This window comes from Nipponia nippon, unplaced genomic scaffold, assembly GCF_047370975.1.
Source record: "Nipponia nippon isolate SJK-2023a ecotype South Korea unplaced genomic scaffold, ASM4737097v1 scaffold_12, whole genome shotgun sequence".
NCBI lineage: Eukaryota > Metazoa > Chordata > Aves > Pelecaniformes > Threskiornithidae > Nipponia > Nipponia nippon.
The window spans coordinates 14,048,834-14,070,145 of NW_028262313.1; the positions used below are offsets into that span (position 1 = coordinate 14,048,834).

Consider the following 21,312-nt stretch of genomic DNA (forward strand, 5'->3'; position numbering starts at 1 on the left):
TCTGTTCTTGGTCAGAAGCTGCCTGGGCCTGCTGGCAGAAATGCTTTGCAAGCAGGAGGTTTGCGTCTAAGGTATTCAGTGACAGGAGGACAGTAGATGGCACTCAAGGATATGGAGCAGAATTTTAGGCTTCTTACCAACACCCAAATAATTGCTTTTTACGGTGCCTTCTGTGGAGCACTCTCATGCTGGCATTTCTACTTGTACAATCACGAAGAATCAGAGATGCCCATCGACTTGGAGGAAGCTAAACAGGGAATGCATTTTGCAAGTCCTCTGCTCTGAGAAATATCAGAAATGGAAATAAACATCTGTGAGCGTGACCAAAATACAACTTATTTCCCTTGCTTGAAGTGATTTCTTGCCATTATCAGTCTTACTGACTGCTTGTACCAGCTTTTAACCTCATCAGACAAGCAAATTGTAACTCACACTGGCATGAAGTTCATCCAGACAATTAACCCGCTGTCCCTAATAGCTTTCCTGCTGTTGAGGAATGTGCACTGTATAGTAAGAAAGAAAGCTGACCCACCGAACTACTTTGATATCCCTAAATTCATTAGAGCACTTGAGTGTGGGTTGCGCTTTCCATTGCAATTAGACCGTTGCAGGTGTAGCGCTGCGCTGAACAAGGGACAAAACGATGGCTGAATCCTGGTCACATCCAGCAGCCTGCGAGCAAACAGCAGGCAAAATCACTGCCACTTTTCAAACTGCAGATCTTGCTTTGGCCTCACATTATGCTTTATATCCTGAGATGCAATTCTTTACTTCACCCCACACAGGGGGAAAAAAATACTGACGGGGCATGCAAGGTATATGAGACTAATAAAACTTCTGAAAACCTCTGCATCTGTACGCTCAAAGTTAATGATAGTGCTTTGCAGAAGTTGATTTAGAGTAAGTATGTCAATTCTTATTAAATTGGCGGTCTTCCTGGAATATTTAGTAAAAGCATTGGCTAATTAAGGATGACAGACCTGTGCTCTCTGAATACGGAACCCTGTACATCAAATGAAGGAAATCCTTATCACGTCCCTTTCCAAAATTGGACATTTTATCACTATTTGGAGGCCAGTTTGTTCAGCTGTATTGCCAGGAGGGAGCCCAAGCTAAGAAAGAGGATTAATCCCAGGTAGGCTCCCAGGCAGCTGGCAGGATGGCATAGACAACTGAATTGCTGCTGAGTTATGCTGAAATCAAACTGAAGACCTAAAAAAATCCACTCTGTATGGTTTTATGTCCTCTCACTAGCCACAGAGCCAGTCCTAGGGTAGAGCCATAGTCTAAACTTTATTTGATATTAGAAACTCTGGGTTCGAGCAGATGGCTTTTTTGTTCCAACTAAGGTAACTGCTTAGCAGCCAGCTGTAATCTGAATAATGCCACATCACTTTCAGTTCTGAATTTTAGTTTCCTCAAATGATCTGTATGTTTTGGCAGCTATTTCTTGTGATAATGGATCTTTTTCAATTTCATCAAAAATAGGGAAAACCACCTGTTATTGTTACATGTTTGTGCACTTTGTTATGAAACAGGTTTTTTTGAAAAGATTTATATTTTTACATTTAGAAGGTGTTCGTTTGGGGTCTGTGTTTGCTTGTGGGCTTATTTTGCCGTGTGGTGTTGATTCAACTGTTGTTTTATTAGTTGTTTAAATAAGGGGTGAAGGCTGATCCATAACCTGCATGAAGGAAATTAAAGGAGAGGCCACTGTCCTGCCGTTGTGCTGACATACAGAACATCAGTAAAAAGAAAATATTTACTGTTGTGAATATTTTGTTAGACTGTGGTTTCATTTGGATAAAGCATTATGAAGAACTTGCATCTCAGAATTGTGTGAAGAGATCATATCTCTGTTGAAGTTAAAATGCTGTAAGAAACCCTTTATACGAAGTTAGTGATACCATTCAATTAATTGTACCATTGGCCCGTTAACTGTCCATATCACTCAACGTACAAATTGCAGATGCAGCTACAGATGCTTAAACTGTGAGCAAAGAACATTATTGAGCCTAGAAATTTTTTCTCTAACTTCAAACATAGTTTTATTCTCCACCAATAAATGAAAAGATGAATGTAACATATGGATTCATGGAATGACAGACTGCACCAGACTAATTTGATATTTCCCTAAGAGAAGACATGCTGCCTTTGGGATGGCAACAGCATTCTCTATGTTTTCTTCTTAGCAAATATCCCATTTTATTAGCACGGTTGTTTTAAGTATAGTATGTGATAAAGTTGGCTCCTTGCATTTAAAATATTACTTAAATGATATTCAAGCAACCTTTCCCTAGATCAGATGATTACATCCAGTCTGGCTTTAAATTTGCTTCTTTCTTACAAGTCCTGTCAAGACTGCAAGTCATCGCCATACTGGATAGAAAGCAAAACCTAACCCAGTTATTTAAAATTCTCAAAACAGCATAATGGGTGCAATTGTTTAATTTGCAATAAAATACAGTCACATCAATTAATTGCTATAACTTGTGAGGCAAGAACCAAAAGACCTTTGGAGGCACATCCAGCTCCACTGGGGTTTCCATTGATGGTGAGGGGGTTTCTGAAGGAGACCACAGTGTTCTGGGCCCGTTGCCTGCTGCTCCCTGCCCCGGGGCCACTTGTGCCATGCTGAAGGCTCCACGAGGTGAAAAACAAATAGCTCAGAGGAAAACTGAAGGTCAGGAATGGTGGACCAGCCCAGTTTGGATGTGATCAGTGGCACAGACGCCAGTAAATCCTTTCTGCGGTGTTGCACTATGGCAAAATAGCATGCTCTCAGTCAAGTGCAGGGTGTCAGCAGTGGTCTCACCAACACCACGTCTGGACAGAGTGTCACCCTTCCTTTCTTACTTGGTGGTCTGTTCCAGCCTCTTAGCCATTGTATCATCTGAGACCCCATCCGCTGCTGAGCATCTGTTGGGACCCTCAAGCCTTTTTGGACTTACAGCATTCAAGAATACAGTCCTTCTCCTAAAAGGCATCTTCATTCTTTGTGTGTAGATTATGTTCCTGTGCTTGGCTGTGCTAGAATATGTGCTATTTAAGGGATCCAGATAGCTTTAGAATGGCCTTTTTTTCCCTTTAGAAAAATGTAGGCTAGAAACTTAAAGGTGAACTCAATTTCTCATGTAACCCAGCACCCAGGAGTTCAATATGTCAGGACAACATTAAATTCCACTCTATTGATGATAAAATCAGAAGCATTGGTAGTGCTGCCCTTGAGACCAGCTGTCCCTCCAGCCAGGAAGCTTGGCTGCACGCGCGTGATCCCTTCTGCAGACGTGCTGGTAATCACTGAGGACTGTGGGGGGTCAAGCAAGACATTCTGTGCTTCTCAGGCATGATGGAGGTTTTCAGCGTTCTCAGTTGTGTGACTCTCAGGGTGACACGGATGTCTCTGAGTCATTTGTCTACATAAATCTGAAAAATTAGCAAAAAAGAGATACATAGCTTTACACTTAGTATTTCAGGCTAAGAAGTACTTCAGTTCCTAGATAAGAGAGAGAGAAGAGAATCGTTTAAATTCTTTCATTCCCTTGGGAATAATGAAATGCAGTAATGTTAAAACTGTATGTAATCACTTTCTATTTTTGTAAAGCCTGTGGCAGCTATGAAACTTTAAAGTGAATACTGGAAAGTCTGGTTAATATAAAATGCTTCAGTTGCAATACGTTAATGGTGCAATGGGGGTAAAAAGACTTTTAGCAGTGGGCAAGGGTAGGCTTTTTTCCACAGCCCACAACAGTGGATTTCCCTGGAACATGTGAAAGAATCTTCAAAAGCTGCAAAATCTATCACAAAGTGACAGCTTTTGGGTACATCTTCTCTGTTGCTGTTTCCCATCGTCTGCATGCTGCTCTGACTTACAGCAAGGAAACCTGAGCGAATGCTGTTACTAAGTATTGCACGCTTCTTCTAATTTTGAAAGGCTGTATCCTCATTTCTCAGGGAATTAGGTGGGGTATCTCCTGGATTTTTGTCATTGACCTTTCCGAGAGTCAGAGCACTACACAGAGCAGTAGATCAGTGTATGGCCTGGAACAGATTCGTGGCAGCTAAAGGATGATCAAGAGGTGCTTCAAGCATGTGCTGTGTTGCCATGTTAACTGCTGGGAAATTGTGCTTTGTACTGGGATTAAGATTCGTTCAAACATAATGATTTCCTACCATTTTTAGTTCAATTCGTTCAAGGCCTGCTGGTAGTTAAAGCAAAACATAAGTACAGTAAATATCAGAATCTCAAAAGGAGAAATACTACATGTATTTCAGTTTTTGGCCAAGCCAATGAACAACGTTAAAAGAGGCTATATTTGAACACATAAGCATCTCTAGTTCTTTTTCTGCACCTCTTAGCTCTGGGTTTTTTTGTATATATATATGCATAGGTATATATACATTATGTACATGGATGCATGTTTGTGTGTATATATATCAAATGTCATCATGAGCCTAAAAGACAAAATATACACTTATTCTTCCTGTGTAATTTTGAAGGGTGGTTTTTACCCTTTTATCCATTCTGATAGATATAAAGCACTGGCTAAACACAACAAATGTGTTCTGAAGCCTTTTCCAAATTCCCGTTCACGGTTGGAAAATAAATGATTGCTGCAGCTTACTGTGAGTTTGCCATGAAAAATTTCTGAAGCTACAGGGATGAATTTTACATAACTCTGCTTTATTGTGGTGTAAGCAGGTATTTTGTTACTATTATTCCAGATTTGTTCCAAGTATTACACTGCATATTCCCAGGAGGTATCCTGGGGCAGATTGCGCTATAGAAGTAGTAAATATGTACAAGCAATAGTCATTTTTTTAAATGTAAATATAGTGAGCCAGTCCATTTGTAGCATGGGGTGTGTTTGTCTGTATGTGTACACACAACTCCTGTCTACCGCAGCTTAGCACAAAAAGCCAAGTAAAGCTCATGAGATTTTGTTCGAAGCTTTGGGGAGAAGGAAGGGGTTTTGCATCAGCCTCCGTCTATTCTGCAGTCCCATAGTTTCTTTTCAGCCGCAGGTTCTAACTTTCTTTTTTCAGTTCAGCCATTCTCCTACAATCTGGAGTAATTCTGTTTTACCATTCGACATAATTAATTTTGCTTCCATTTGCTGTGTTTTGGATTATTCAGTCACCTCCTGCTGCAGTGGCTGGTAATTTTGACTCTCATGCAGTGAACGGCACAACAACCATAATAACAGTGTTATACAACACTTTTTACTCATATGCATAAAACCTCTGACAAAAGTGTTTAAATTTCATTGTTGCTATCCTTCTTGACGGAAAGCACAAAAAATTTAAGGGAACTCTCATCCACCAGCAAATTAGCTACACACAGAGATGGTCTGCGGCTTTGCCAAAATGCTTTTGAGTTTCTGCATTTTGCTGCCAACAGTTTGTGCCCATCTCAGCTGTTCAGCGACACACAGGAACTGTGGTTTGCTTTTTCATCCCAGCACAGGAGATGAAATCGCACCTATGGACCATGACTCCTGGTTAAATATGAGTGTTTGACCCCTGTTTCCCATGAAGAACGACAACATCTCAAGTTCCACGAGATGCTATTCAGCGTTGGAAGCCGAAGCAATATACACAGGCATTCTGCAGAAGTTTCCTTGCAGGATTTCATACACGGTGTTTTTATCCTGATCAGAGTCAGAAGCTAACACTGATCTGAAAGTAGTATCATTGCAGTAGTCTTCTATACGCTTTTCTGTATGAATTTGTCCAGTGTAAGCTTCTAGCATCCACAAAATGTTGGAGGCAAAAAAATCTGCAGTTTGATTACATGCTGGGTAAAGAAATAATGCCTTTTGTTCTGACCTGCTGGCTTCATCTAATCCCCTTCAGCACTCTCCTATCTGGTCTACTAGCCAGTGCATTAAATATATGCCTGATTTTAAGGGCACAGATTAATTCAAGATACAAAAATCAGAGTTTCTTACAAAGAACTTGATTTTTGCTTACCCGGGTGTTTAGTACTGTTTCATTCTTTCTGGAGCCAAATTTGGACCGAGATGCATGCTTTCCATTGGAAATGCAATTACTAAAGCTTAGAAGTGCTAGGGTCCAAGAATTCATTTCACTCAGTCATCTGCACTTCTAAATATATGGTAATTGTTATTCTTTGCGTATGAAATGAGAGAAAATAGAACAAATCAGAGAAATGTTACCTCCTGCAGATAGAGTATTTCTGAGGATAAGATTCTTTTAAAGGTGTAACAACATTAACAGAATTGGTTTTTTAATCCTTGTTTGCATCTTGGCACAGTCACGGGGCACATTTCCTATGTTTTGTACATTTATTTGAAACAGAATTAGAATAAACTTTTTTTCTTTTTGTACAAATTACTGGCTTTGTAGGCTGTGTAGGTGTTTTTCAAATGCACACACCATGCTTACTTAAAAGTAATTGTATTTTGAGATAGGATATATATTATACCTTTCCTATCAAGGTATAGTCATGTGTTACGAGCTGCCATTCTACAAATTTCCAGAGTGACATTTTATTATTGCAGATCATTTTAGGAAACTTCCTGAGAAAGTAAAATGTCTCCACATATAACTGCCTTTTCAGCTAGAAGCATAATGGATTGCCTTGGGACAGTAAAGACTAAAAGGATCAGCCATTAGGAGGGCTCTCATATCACCCTTATCTTTAAAGACATCCTGACAGTTTGCCCAGGCAGTAATTCTGGGCAGCATTACTTGGATCTGTTGGTGGCTGTGGTTTCTGCAGTGCCAGGGCTGACAGCAGGTGACACCTACTAACCTCCCACCGTGGGTATGAACGTTTACTGTAGCTTTTGCTTCTGCTAATTCTTTGGTTATAATGCTGTTGCCTAGCTCACATCAATAGCAGAAGTTGTTCCGGGGGAATCAGTCATGGGAAGTGTTCGGGTAGCTCAAAGGAAGAAGATAAGGTATTCATCATTCAATAATGCTGAAAAGGTGGTTGCTGTAGAAACCTCTTCCAGGTGTAGCAAATGTCAAGAATCAGATTGTACCCACTGCAGTGCCATAGATCAGATTGGAGATGCTCCCACGCACAGGGAGCCTGGAGGCCTGACATCCCTTTCCGGAGACACCGGAGATTCCTGGCCGCCTGCCTGATGCGGGGAGCAGCCGTCACCACCACCGTCCCTCTGCAGAGGCTGCTGCGCAGTCACGATCGCCCCACACATATTCACAGGGACAGCTTCATCCATCAGGTCACACTCCCCGCTGCTTTTCTCCAGGTCTTGTGCTCATAGCTCATTTCAGCCTGTATCAGAAAGCTGGCTCTAGCAACTCAGAGGGATAAGTACGGAGGGATAAAGCATGACTGAATGTGTTTTAGCTTGGGCTGGCAGCAAAAGCCTGGGGCTGTACAGGGAGCACGCGTACCACATGAAGGAGCTCAGACTTGTTCTTCCCCGGAGCATTCATTAAAGACCCAGCAAATCAGAGGTGTGCTTAGCTGGAGCTCCGAGCTCAATTGCAGGTTGATGGCAATGATGTCCTAAGCTATTGCAAAGTGTGAACAAAAGCGGGAGGCGCAGAATGTGATCATAGCTTCATAAAGGGGCTGAGTCGTAATTTAACCAAGTTCAATTCATTTGTACAGCAGAGGTGCCTTTTAAAGTAAAGATGCTCCAGCCACAAAGTGCTTTACTTAGTTCCCTTTGATAAGGACCTCTTAAATGCTTGCCGCTTTGGATTTCAGTCCACTTACAGTCCATCTAGTAGGGGTGGTGCAAATGTGCTGAAATAAATGGTTTATCTCCCCGGAGCTGAGGTCTTGTTGTGTGGGTTTTGTGAGTTACTTAACACTTCTTCTGTGGGTCTCCCACTGGTGAAATGAGCTAATGTGTCCACCTCGTTCTGCCGTGCTCTTTGTGAAGGGTTCCTGGGCTTCATTGGGATGATTCAGAATAATTTGCTCTGGTTCAATTCATCTCGGGTTTCTGCATGTAAGGTATCCTGCATCTCTCTTGGCTGGGTAATTTGTTTCAAAATATCCTTTCTGAGACTAACATTTCTCCCTTTCCATTCGAGATCAGTAGGATGGAGATGCATTGTTCTTAATATAAAATTGATTCTGCAGAGTGATGTTTCTGATTCTTGGGATAAACTTCAAGATTGCTTTAGATATCCATGTTCTGAATGAAGACACAAGAATATATCATTATTCAACTATTATGAAGTCTCTCATGTTCTCAGCTGCTATAGATACTGTTGATTTGTTTTGATAAGTGTGTTAGAAGCCCAGAGCTTGGCAGGACATGTTATTGATCTCACGCAATCCATTCTGGGCATTAACATGGGAGTATCATTCACAAATCAATTTTCTCTGAGCTTTAATTTAAATACCAGTGCCCCTTGAGGATCTTTCTGGGTCACTGTTATTCTCAAGCTGTACTTCAGCACTGAGTAAACTGATTAATTAATGCAGGCACCCAAATTAGCTGCGTGCCAGCTGCTGTCAGATGTAGCTATCTGGTCTGTTCAGTTTGCTGGCATACTTGTTTCTGTAAAGAATAATACTCAGTTCTGTCAACTCTCAAAACAGTTTTCAAATTTCAGCCACTCAATCCCAGCTGCTCTGTAAGGAGTCAAGTATTCCTCTGTTATTAAGGCATGCTGTCTGGGGAGAATATTTAAGGTAAAGTAGCGTCATTTAGCTAGTTGTTAGACTGTGTAGAAAAACTGCTACCTTTCTCCTCGGCAGACAGAAACTGAGAAGTACATGCCTAGAGAGCTTTAGAAAGGATCTGAGTGAAGTTAATGCCACGTAGCACTATGCAATCCATGAAAAGAATGTGATGAGGCAATTACAAATTAATGTAAAATCCGATTTTGTAAAGATGTGGGGGAAAAGTTAAGAGAGAGGAACAGAGCTAGAACGGTCACTCGGAGGCACTGCCAAGTTAATGTTCCTTTGCCTTTCGCTACTGGTCATGGAAAACAGATGTGTGGGAACTGGCTACGGGTTTAGGGAGTGTCCAGAACCAGAGACTGCCCAGAGAGAGGCCTTGCAAGAATTTTCTTTGTCCACTCCTCCTGCACGTGCCCCTTACCAGTATCATAGAGTTAAAATATCCCAGTTGCTCAGAAATGATGGCCTAGCTTCCCAAATTATTTCCTTTTCTTTTTTCCTTTCATTTCTTTTCTCTCTATGTTTCAGATTATGCTTGGCCTTTGCCTAAACAGTTGTGCCCTATATGGATTTCCCTAGATGTGCTCTTTTCAACTGCATCTATTATGCATCTCTGTGCCATCTCTCTTGATCGGTATGTAGCAATACGCAATCCCATTGAGCACAGCCGCTTCAATTCCCGCACCAAGGCTATTATGAAAATTGCTGCAGTTTGGACCATATCCATAGGTAAGCAATGCGGCTCACGATCTTAAGTGTGTCTTAATGAATAATAGTGTTACTCCAATTTTCATTTAGGATTTTAAAGAGTATACTCAAATTAATTTACCTGGCCTGCATGCCTGAATATAATAAATGATTACTGGGAAATAGAAGTCTTTCATTGCGCTTGGTCAGTGACCAAAATAAGTAGTCATTTTTCAGAACACCACCACTCCCAATGCTGAAGCATTGCTGCTGTGTACATATCAATATGCCGATAATGATGGTAACACAGACAAATGGTACTATAAAACTGCTGTGTAAACAAAGCAGAAAATAGCATTAGCAAAGACTCTGGAAGGAAAATGCAGCCAGTACAAATGACATGTCTACACTGCAGTTGCTGCAGTTAAACTCAAATTCTCGTAGCAGTTTAAGTGAAGCAGCGCAGAATTGAAGGCAGGCTAACAGTGAGGTATTTACTGCTCTTGCACAGGCTTTATAGCCTATATTATACTCTGCCACAGTTGGATTGCTGCTAGTACTGAGCTAGCAAGTTTGAAGTCATAGTAAATGAGGACAGACATAAAAGAAGACACTTTTGTATCACTTTGATAAAAAGCGATAAATAAAGCAGCAGTAAAATAAGGAAGAAAAGGAAAAATGATAGCAAGATGACTCTGTAATATCAGGAATTATGTGAAGAAAAACATTTTTGGGGGAAGTCTTTCAATGTGCTTTATAAAGGAGACATTTGGGGCAGCATCAGAAGAATTGTATGACCACTTCCCTCTGCTCTATTGCCTTTTTTGCTTGAATAAAATGCAGTCTTAGAAAGATTTAACATTTAACTTTTCTTTTATAAAGCGGTTGTCACTTTCAGTGCTGTACTGCAAGGAAAAGCATGTTTCAGGTGCTTGAATTTCTCTTGGGTTTTGCCTGCTTTAGAAGTGGAATATGATACTGGATGTCTGGGTGCTGCAGGAGCCACTTTTGAAGAAGATTGCCATGGAAAAAGGCTGTGGAAAAAAGCAAAAAAATAGGGGAAATATACCTTCTCTCTTCATGAATATAGCAAGAATATCTGTTAGAAACAACTTTTCATGTGCCACAGGCCTGCTACGGTTCCTCTGGGTAATACAATCCACAGTGAAACTGGATTGGGTTTAATCAATTCATTTAATTTTTTTTTTTTTTATAATTATTTTAAACTCTCTGTGCTGCCTGTTTGGCATAGGAAAGAAAGCTGCTGAATTCAGTGCAGAAGCAGTCACGTGCGAACAACTTCACACGCAGGATGCTTGGGCTGGATTTGCACAGGCAGTTCAGAGCTGGCGCAGAATCTGTGCCCTGTGCTGCACTATAACGCAGAGGGAGCAGCCAGTATACCCCCCCAGCAGAGCCGTATAAATCTGTCAGCAGCATTGAGCAACACATTGCAAAACCTGGGCAATAAGACTGTTCTGCTTCCATTTCTGGAGCTAACTTGCAGGTTTTTCCCTGTGCTGCCTTACATGTTGCAGATATATCCTTAGAATTGGCTAGTGCTGAACGTGACTGCCTGCACAAGAACCTTGAGGGCTAAGTCGTGGTTTGGACCATGGGTCCAAGGAATAAAGGCAACGAGTACTTCATGCATGGTTCACTGAGTCAGCAGACTAGTAACCAAATCTGGGGCCTGACCAAACAGATGTAAAGACTAGACCTACCTCTTCCTGGAGTTACTGGGTGGGGAATGGGCTCAGGGTGATGGAAAATAGGAACATTATGGGCTCTACTGTCCCCCAAGGGCAAAAGTACCTGAGCCAGGATAGGCAAGGTGACTTTGTTCTGCTGTAGAGTGCAAACACCTCACCCCTTCCCAGCTTTCTCGGGTTATGCATTTATAGAATGTCTGCGTTTATAATAGGATGTGAAACAGGTGAAATAAGGAACACTAAAAGAAATAGCTTGGAAGGGAGATGGAATGGCACATTTCTTTTGCAGGCACATGGCTCGTCAGCCCTCAATAAGGCAATGGGTGCTGCATTTATTCCCCAGCATCCAAAAGTCTTTAGGAAGAAGCTGTGAGCTGTCGCTCAGCGGGACGTCTGCAGTGCACAACGCTTTGGGGGACTGCCTGGGGCAGCGCTTCCCTCCCCAGGCTGGGGAGGGAGATGCGTTACAGCTGTACCTGCGTCCCCTCCTGTGCTGGGATCATAGCTGAGAGGGTGTACAGCATGTCTGGGCTTGGTTTATGTTTTGTTTGTTCTCTTTGATGCAGATACAGCTGGCCCAGGGGAGTCTTTGCTTGCATCCCTTTTTTTGAAGATACAGGCAGAATGATACTCCCCAGAGAGTCTGTTCAGGGCACTGAATTGCTGTTGGATTTCCACCCTCCCCAGTGCATGCGATAGGGCTTACCCATTTACTCGGGCTTTCTCCAGAGGGTTGCATTAAATGGAGAAAGAAAAGTATTCTTGGTATGTATCTAGCTTATTTTAGCATAACTGTGTTTACTTCATAAATGAATTTAGAAATGTGACAGACACAGGGATAAACTGAACATGGAATGAAGAACTCGCCCAAAGTGTATCATTGCTGTCTTCCGGCTCTTACCCACTTGTCACTTGGAAAGGCCTGATGAAATCCCATACAATTTTCAAGAGGATGGAATAGGTTAAATAAATTCACCCTCCCTTCAGTATTAAGTATCACAAAAGAATTCGTGCACTTCTGTACGTGATTAAGTATCAAATTCAAAGCAGCACTTAAGTGCAGGCTGGTCAGTTTGCGTTTCCTAAGTCCTGCTTCAGTTGGACTGAAGAAACTTTTAAATGCATCCCATGTAAAGAACAGTGAATTCAGTTCCTGAATCAGAATTTAAAATAGGAAGTAAAAAGCATGTAATTTATCTTAATTTAGTAGCTTTTGCATTCTATTTTCCTGAAATGTTAATGCTGACAGCAAAATATATAATAGAGGTTCTTTGCTCATTGAGCCATGGATTTGGCAGGTTGCACAAGCCTAAACCTATGATTAGGTTTTTAAGCAGGGGAACATAACAGAGTCCTCCTGTCTGTTGACAATTGCTTTATGAATGGGTCTTTTCCAAAGCCCTCTTTGTTCCAGATTAAAGTACATCCCAGCCAGTTGTCCCGTGTTTTAGCAAATGTAACCTGAGCAAGACTTTTTGTGTTCAGTTAGAGAAAAAGTGAGTGCTGTGAAGTGCTGGGCTTGTGAAAATGAGTTTTGTGATATATAGCATTGTGCTGAGGCTGGAAATAGAAATGTAAGCAACAGAAATATCCACACAATTGAAAATGAAAATAAATTATAGATCTGAGCTTGCTGGCAGAATCTTGATGTTGCTTCAAGACTTCAGACTTTGCATAGTTGCAAGTGCAAAGGTTTTCACTAGTAACATGTGGACTTAACCATCTCACCTGACTCCCTGTATCCTGCTCTGAGGAAGGTGGTCTTGGGCCACCCTGGCCAAGAGAGGATATCCCCACGCAACTCTCAGCAGGAGTGATGAGGAGCTAGTCAGACTCTAAATGCACACCATATAATACAGGAGAAAGTGTTAACTGGGTAATACTAATATAAAAGAAATATCACCTTGGAAATGTGAATGAAAGAACTTCAGTGATGTGGAAGGGTGCACACACATTGCTTCTGATATGAAAATAAGTAAAACATTTTAATTCTGAAGCTCCTCGTGGCTCAGCTGTGTGCCTGCTAGCACAAAATGGGTTTTCCTCTGCTTCCCAGAAAGTTCAAGGTTTGGTCATTTACTAGAAAGAGCCAAAATTACACATGCTACCAATTTCCCAGCTCACAGTTTTACATCCTTAGTAACAGTGTAAATTCAATTTACTTGATAAGTGACTGAGATAAGGTCATCCTTTAAATTCTGCTCTTTGTATCAGTGCCATAAGCAGACCCCACATGTCTTTTTGTTTGTTTTTTTTGAAAACAGAATAAGTAATAAAAAAAGGAAATGCGCTGTTGAATTGTGGTAATACCATGATATGTGTTGTGTTAAAATTGGACTTTTTTCTTTTCATTCTCTCTCTGACTCACTAATGATATTATAATTTTGATAGAGATATCTGGGGTTTTTATATATAATAAACCACTCAACTTTAAAAAGGAATTTTACATCCCCATTTAACTTTCATACTACTTCATTGTTTTATTGAGGCGATCTGTTTATAGAAGTATGAAAGAGGTGTGCTGCAAGGATCAGTAAATGCTCATCTCAGATTAAGTGATCTTATGTCTACCAGCTTTTTGCTTCTGCCCTGAGTGTTCCTCTCACACAGGCTGAGCAGCCCCATCCATGCAAGCTGCCCTAATGATGTCCTTAAAGAGCCTCCAGATATCAGTTAAGCCTTCCCCTATCTCACTGGGGATAATCCCAGTGGGAAATGATACTCAGTGTGAGGAATGTGCTTGGAATGGCACCACTGATATTAAAAGGATTGTAGTCTTACAGGCTGAGAGCAGGTTGTGCATGGAGGTAGAGGGGGACTGGAGTATTTCACATAGCCTCCCTCGGGTCATGGGTTTAGAGCATTTTTAGGGTTTTGGTTTGCATTTCTGCCCATAGGTGTGTCTCTGGGGTCAGTGACTTTCTCAGCAAGGCATTTGTTTGTTCCCATGACACGCTTGCTGATAAGGCACGCTTGCTCCTGAGCACCCTCTGGTCCGTGCTGGGCAGTAGTTGCTCCTGAGAGACTGTGCTTTGGGACAGGAGCACACACCCTTGAATTTCTTTGCAGGCTTCAGGCTCTGGTTAGCAAACAAACCTTTGGACACGTTTCATGGAAAAAAATGGCAAAAACACTGCTAATGGAGAAGACAACAAATGGGAGGTTAAAACGTGTTACCAGGATTTTGCTCAAACCTTTCCCACCAAGCAGGCTGGTTCTGTTTGTGGCTCATCACTTGGAGACAAGGAAGCAGTGTTAAGATGACTATCGCTGGCAAAGCAAAGGTTAGACAGGCGCCCTTCACCTCCTGGAAAAGTGTACAGGTTCCTGACTACGAGCACTGCTTTGGTAGGACGGTAATACTATTGCTGAGAAAAATGGTTGCGTGTTAGTAAAACCTAAGAGAGCATAGAATTAGTTTCTCTCCAGATTTGGGAGAAAATTGTATTAATGTGGTTTTGCCTTTTTTATGTTTGACATTAAATGTCCGACAGTGTATGTTTGACTGAAATTCTTCCCGCATGAGCATGAGGGCTGTAGTTGATGATTTCTGTAGGCAGAGGTGCTGCAGTTTTTGTTAGCCTTAAGTGAGCGCAGAGGTGGCGTTAGCATTGCACGCCAGGCTACTACTTGCTTCTGGTGGAGCAGTAGAGCAGGTTTGTGCTCATAAAACTTTTTCAAGCCTATCTTCTGGTCGCGGGTGAGACAGAAACCCTTGCTTTATGGCCTAGAGAATGACACTAAGGCTTTTGTCTGCCTCTGTTTTCCATTCGTTTGAATTGACTACAGGGTTATTTTCTCTAAAGGCATGATTTTGCCTGAGTGTACCGTGATTCCCAAGAGGGGCATTGATCTCCCTAGTACATCAGCAAGAGTTATCAAGGTGAGGAAGATCATAGCAGTTGATAACAAGCTGAGTTTGTAGCAAGGGAACTACCTTGGGATTTCAGGCACAGGTGCCTGGATTGGTTTGATTTTGTCATCAGACATCAGTGAAATGTTTTGCCTGGAACAGCAGCAGATGGTGATAGTCTGGGAAGTGTTTTGCACAGGAGATGGATTGACCATCCCACCACATCTGTTCCCAGGGGCAAGGGAGATGCCAGTGTCTCCTGTTTGAGGTTACTGCTGCTGAGCATCAGTTCAGGCATCACTGTTTGATTTCGTGGGCAAGCCCAGCCCTGGTAGCAGGTATGCTGTGAGCAGAAGCAGAAGCCCCATCCCCCTTTGTTCAAATGCACCACTGGAAACACATGGCTGAGCAAACCAAGAGAAGTAATTTAGCAAAAGAGAAAGGCAGGTGGGAAAATAATTTATTTCTTCTGTCTTTTACTGGCATTCGCTGGTTTTCCTTCTGGGCTCGGGTTGTTTAGTGCTCTTGCAAGGTTTAAGTAAAGGTCAGCAGCTTGTTCAGGCACAGTCAGTAATTACATTCCTCTGTTTGCAGTTGCGCTCATTTCGGTCAGGGAGATCCTTCAAAGTTCAGCCCCCTTTTATCTTTGACTTTAAACCAATACAAGGCTGGCACTGTTGTTTTATTAGAACAGTTAGATAAAACTAGACCTAGTCCAGCCCTGGAGGTGCATTGTTGCTGTATTAGCACATGAAATGCACTGCAATTAGTCTGCTGACATATGGGGAATACATGGAATTTTCATGGGTTTGAACACTTCAAAAGCCCACATTCTTCAGTTTGCCCCTGAAGAGCTTTGCTTCCTGAAACTGGTGCCTTTTCTTTCACAATGCAAGTCAGGAGACTACTGTCTGTTGGGGTTTACTTCTCGCTGTCTGTTAGTTATTATTAGAGAAATGTGCAGGCACTTTGCGAGACACTTCTGTTAAGAAACCAAACAGATTTGGTTTAGTTTTCCCTTTTCTGAGAGGGTTAGGGGAGTCAGTTCCTATTTCCTCTAACAGACTTCAATGCTAATGCGTAGTTACAGCAGCTGCTAAGATTCAGGTGAATGTCTCTTAAAGTTGTAACCTGCATTTATTTTGTATAATAATAAATATGAGGTTAAAGATATGGATTTAAACACACAGTGTTTAGCATGGACAGCAGCGTTCTTAGTTTTGCAGCACAGACTGCTTTTGTGGCAGCCATAGGCTTGTTTGGCACATGGCTCTTTCTCTCTGCTTTTTTTTTTTTTTTAAATTGTGTGTAAATGCCAGGAGGATGGTAGTGAGGTCCAAAGCCCACCTGCAATAGCAGCGCCCTTGCCACGGACCACAGCGGACTTTGAATCCAGTGCTGACACCAGGAGAGGTGATCCCTGGCATTCCCAAGCCCATGTACCTGCAGCAAAATGTGACCCCTCTTGTGTTCAGCCCTGAGAATCCCACACATGGAAAGGCAGAGTAAACCCATACGCAGGCCTTTGTTTTCTTTAGTGAGGTTCTTGTCCCTGGAGGAAATGAAATATCTTCTTGTATAAGAATGTTGTGAGAAACAATGGAAATTACTTCCTTTCTTAGTGGAAATAACCATCAAAGACTCCATCTTTCCGGTAATCTCTATCAGTCTCATGGGCTTTCACAGAAGTAAACAAGACATTAAACACAAAAACATTATTGTTTTTCATTTAAGTCTAAGTTCTGTGAATGTCAGTTTGGACTTCTTAGCTGGCTTTTTCTCTGGAGCCAGCTAGTAAATGTTTTACAAAGCCATATTTGTAGTCATTTGGGTTTTGTTTTATTAATTGAGAATCTGTGAAGAGCATCTGTTACTCTGTGTCCACAGCATCATCTCAGCCCCACTTGGTGAACCATTCTGCTGGCTTAAGAACATCTTTAAAGCAGACAAGAAGCAGTTAGGACAACAACTGTAATTGGATTTGTAATCTGGAGGATCTCTCTCCGTCTTGCTTCCCACTGCTCTACCAGACAGAGGCTAAAGGAGGGCAGAAGACAAAAAATCACATTCATCTTTTCCTTTGTGAACTGCTGTGGTGAAAAGGGATGTCCTGCTCAAGCTGCTGTCTGGCAGAAGGGTGCACAGAGCTCCCAGTGTTGAGTCTAGCAGGGACCTGGTTCATGGCTTGCTGGCTGGTGGTAGCTGATTGTCTCTTCTTACTGGGGCAAAACCAGTTGCTCTAGGCACTGCTCAAACATCATGCAAGAGGACCAAGTTTGCTCTGAAGAGCAAAGTGTGATATGCAATAAGCTCGCAAAGCTTTTACCTTGCAAGTTTTGGAACAATGCCCCCTCTCTTTGGGAATTTGCTGCCACCTGAGTTAGAAAGGGTTATTTGACACAACTGGAAAATGCCTCCAAGGCTGGAGACCTCAGATCACTAAATCAGCCTGATGTTTTTTGATGAAGAGTGTGTCAGCTCGGGCGCAAGGCAAAAGCTCACAAAACACTCTGCACTGGGGCTTGGAAAGCTGAACAGCAGTAAGGCTGGACAGCAGTAGGCTTCAGAGCCTCTTGCCCAATTTGGCACTCACCATCCTTGCGCTGGTGTAGTGAGTTTGGCTTTCTCTGACCAACTGACCTTAGTTCTTAAATTATGAACAGTTACAACCGCAGTGTTAGTACTGTGGGTTGCTTGAGCCAAGTGGAGTCAAATGGAGTCAAATGGAGTCAAATGGAGTCAAATTAAACATCTGAACTCAAGTAAGACAGGCATTCATGTTTACCCCTGTTCAGGCGCCATGGGAATGCTTAGTGGTAAGCACAGCGCATACTGATCAGGGTAACCCTATTGAAATCAGATCCAGGGTGTGAGCTGTGTCTGCAAGCAGGTATTTGTGCATTTGGGATTGTGGCAGTAGCAATTTTGCAGTAATCCCCCATGAAGGCAGCCCCTCCAGGGTGTCTGAGACCTTCCACGCTTCACTTCTCACTACTGGGGTGGTGTAGAGTTAGTCCCTGTTGCCCAAGTTGTGTAACAGACTTAGTTTCCTTTAAGGCTGGATTTTGGGGTGGATCAGTGATAAATCTCATATTAAAGAATGAGTTACAAAGGAGAAGTGTGAGGTGGAAGAAAGCATTTGAGATGAGGGTAATGCTGCCCATTCAGCAGTGCTGTAGGCTAGCTGGCAGCTGAATGAATGTCTGTTGGCAGCTCCTCTGAGGGCATCTTTCTTCGTACTGCTGTTTGGGATTTTCCTGGATTGGAGGAAAGAGCAAACAAAGACCTGGTGCTCTCTCTCTTCTGTGCTTTCTCAGTTTGAAATCCCACTTTGTTATGAGAGAGGTGAGGGACACTTTTCCTTTACAGCAGCTACTTCCTCATTCCCTCTCATCAGTGCTGAGGAATCTCATGCTCATGCATTTTTAGGCTGCCATCAGTACTCTTGATTTGTACATTCATCATATCCCAGAACTAGGTTATTCTTCCCAAATGTGCTTTATGTCTGTGACCATGAAGTTATCCTGAAACCTCATCTCATTTCCCTTGGCTAAAGCAATAACACTAAATTCAATGATGACTACTTCATGAATGAACCTTTATTCATTTTGGAGTTTTATTTCAAAGGGTATGTGTTATAGAGGTCTCTAAAGCATAAAATTATCCATGCAAATATAATCCCAGTGTAATGCCATTGATCTAATTTAGATTTCTTCTTTGTGTAAAGTCTGCTCTGTCCACCTCCCACCACTTCCCGAATGTCTGCGGTTTGATGGAGCCAAGGCATTAGAAAGATGTCTTTAACAATACAGAGTCAATGGCTTGATGGGATGAAGGTTATTGCAGTCACAGGGATTTGGCACAGGCGAGGTAACAGGGGTTAACATATCAGAAAGGAGGCAACTTCCTTGCCAAGTGTAAGCTGATAAACATTAGCACATAGAGGGAAAGAAGACCAAATCCTGGGCTAAGAAAACACATGCTATAATCACAGAAGGCATTTATAATCATTACTTTTCAGAAGAAATTCCTTCACTAGATTACTGGCAAATGGTAATTTTATGGTAATGACAAATTGCAGCTGTATTCTCCAGAATCCTGGAAAACACTTAGCTGGAATGGGAAGAACGCCCTGGTCAAACTCTTTAGCATGTTACTGTTTCTGTTCAGAAATTCAGAGTCCCACAGGATTAGTTCTAGGACCTGTGCTGTTCACCACAACCCAAAAAAAGCAATCCAAACACAACAGTGACCTCAGCATACATTATTTCTCGGGTGAAGGAGCTAAGGAAGGGCATGGCCAGCCCCACAGACATGTCTGCTCATGGACAGCCAGGCGGCTAGACGGTAGGAAGGAGAGAACAAAAGACATTCTGCTGGTCTCTAACTGCTGTGATGTGCAGTTTTTTTCCTTTCTTTAAAAGGACAGAGAGGAATTTGAAAAGAAATGGAGAAAGATAATCAAAGCATAAAATGAGTTTGGCATGAGGAGAGAGTAAATAGCATTCTCTAGTTCCAAAAGAGGTATCAGACAGTAGGGATGATAAAGGTTTATAAAATCACTAAGAAGGTGGAAAAGGTGACTAAAGAGTGATTATTCACTGTTTCTCACAGTAGAGGAACTGAGGGGAGTCAAAGGAAATTATCAGGCAGCAAATTTAAAATGAGCAAGAAATACTTTGTTCACATGACAAACAGATAGGTTGTGGAACTGAATGCTGCTGAGTATTGTGGAGTTGAAAATGAGATCAAGAAATCACAGAAGATAGGTGTCTCAAAGGTTATTTTAAAAATGAGGTGTGGATGCAACTTCTTGCTGTGGAATTTTCTAAGCTATAATGCTGACAGCTGCCCCATTTTGTACCATGGCTCTAAACTTCTGGTACTTGCCAAAGACAAGAGACAGGGCTAGATGAACACAGGATGGTCTAACTAGATCTGGCCTACCTTGTCTTTTCCATGTTCTCACATACACATAGGTTGTGGTATTCCAAAATATGTTGTTGCTTTTGTTGTTTTCAGCTCTGTCTAGACAGATTTCTTTGGAAGGTTTTGGGTCAGTCCTGGTGTGGGACTGAGCTCCACAGATCAAGGGACAATGTTTGGATCTCAGTAAGCATGTAACATATTAGAGTGAGATCCAGTACTCTGTCATGAGTCCTATATTCTCTCTTCTTTCTGTCCCCACAGTAAATTGCTGATGACTTTCACAAGGTAGAATAGAGCAGGTATACAGATATGTATTCCTTAGAGGAAAACAGTGTTGGAGGACATTAAGTCAATGCATCTGAATTAGAGCTATTCAAAATGCTTTCATTCTTTCATTCCTTCACTCTGCAAGGGACAAGCCAGCAGCTAGCTGTGGGTGCGGGCTACTATGTGCAGTCCTGGATGGTTGTGCTCCAGGCTTGACATGCTGTCTGCTCAGGCCATGTGCCAAACAGCATGGACATGTAGCTGTCTGCAGAGACCCTCCATTCAGGACTCCTGCTTCTGCTTCAGAAAGGCCTGATGTCCTGAAATCCTGGACAAACAAGCTGTGCTGGGTGATGCTGAAGAGGAAAAGGGATCCAAAATGTTCTTAATCTCACTTGTCTGCTATTAAGTCCACGTCTGTAAAAAGTGCTGTGCCACCAGGATACAAGAGAAACTGCCTTGACAAGTGCAGTGATTCCTGAGGCTTATTAGTCTGCTTAGTGCTTAGGAGGAGCTGGAAGCTGTGCTCTAGTTATTATTATAATTGAATCATTTAAAGTTTCCTTCCTTTCAGCCAGAGGGTTTGTAGCTGGGGTTCTGATTTCAGACTGTCATGTCAATCTGATCACCGTTTTAGTTACACCTTTTCTGTTCTCATGTTGTCTGTTGTTGCAGATTTTAGCCCTATACTCAAGATAGAGGGATAGGAATCAGGCAGATGCGCGCTGCGGCCTTTTCATTTGACTATGTAATTGCCTTCTCTAAGAATTCAAGCAAGACTGTCTCTGTGGTACTTCTCAATTTCACACTGCTTGTGGATGAAATGCCTGGGCAGGCAGAGCTTGCAGAGACCACTGTCTGCTTGCACCAAGATAATCGATAAGGACCCAGAAAGCTAGGAGCTTTTCTTCCATGTGTCCATGATGCCATGGCAAAAGTGGCCATTTTTCTATCAGGATTATTTTAATGTCTTTAAGAAACTTGCTTCTAAATCTTTGTAGCTGTAATTCTTTTGCATTTTGATAATTTTCCTCTTTAAAGTTTGTTACTATCTACCCTATATCAGTGATTTCAAAACCCCCCAAACTGGCAGGCATGGAGCGGCCAGCTGGAACAGAGCAGGGTAATGACTGCCTTTCCTACACCCATAAATTGCAATTAATGCTAGAAAAAGAACTTGATAAAGGAGTTACACTGCATTCACTGTGTCAGCTGTGGAG

General features: G+C 42.1%; 1 protein-coding gene across 14 annotated transcripts in view; it reads left to right on the plus strand.

The window, feature by feature from the left end:
* Positions 1-21,312, plus strand: part of HTR2C (5-hydroxytryptamine receptor 2C) — a 245,429-nt gene that overhangs the window by 219,986 nt on the left and 4,131 nt on the right. For 13 of the 14 annotated variants that reach the window (XM_087748928.1, XM_087748935.1, XM_087748932.1 and 10 more), the window contains one exon: positions 9,173-9,373. The exons of the other annotated variant lie outside the window; for it this stretch is intronic. In XM_087748928.1, the coding sequence (XP_087605054.1) occupies positions 9,173-9,373 (201 nt within the window). The remainder of the gene's footprint in view (positions 1-9,172; positions 9,374-21,312) is intronic. 14 annotated transcript variants of the gene reach the window in all.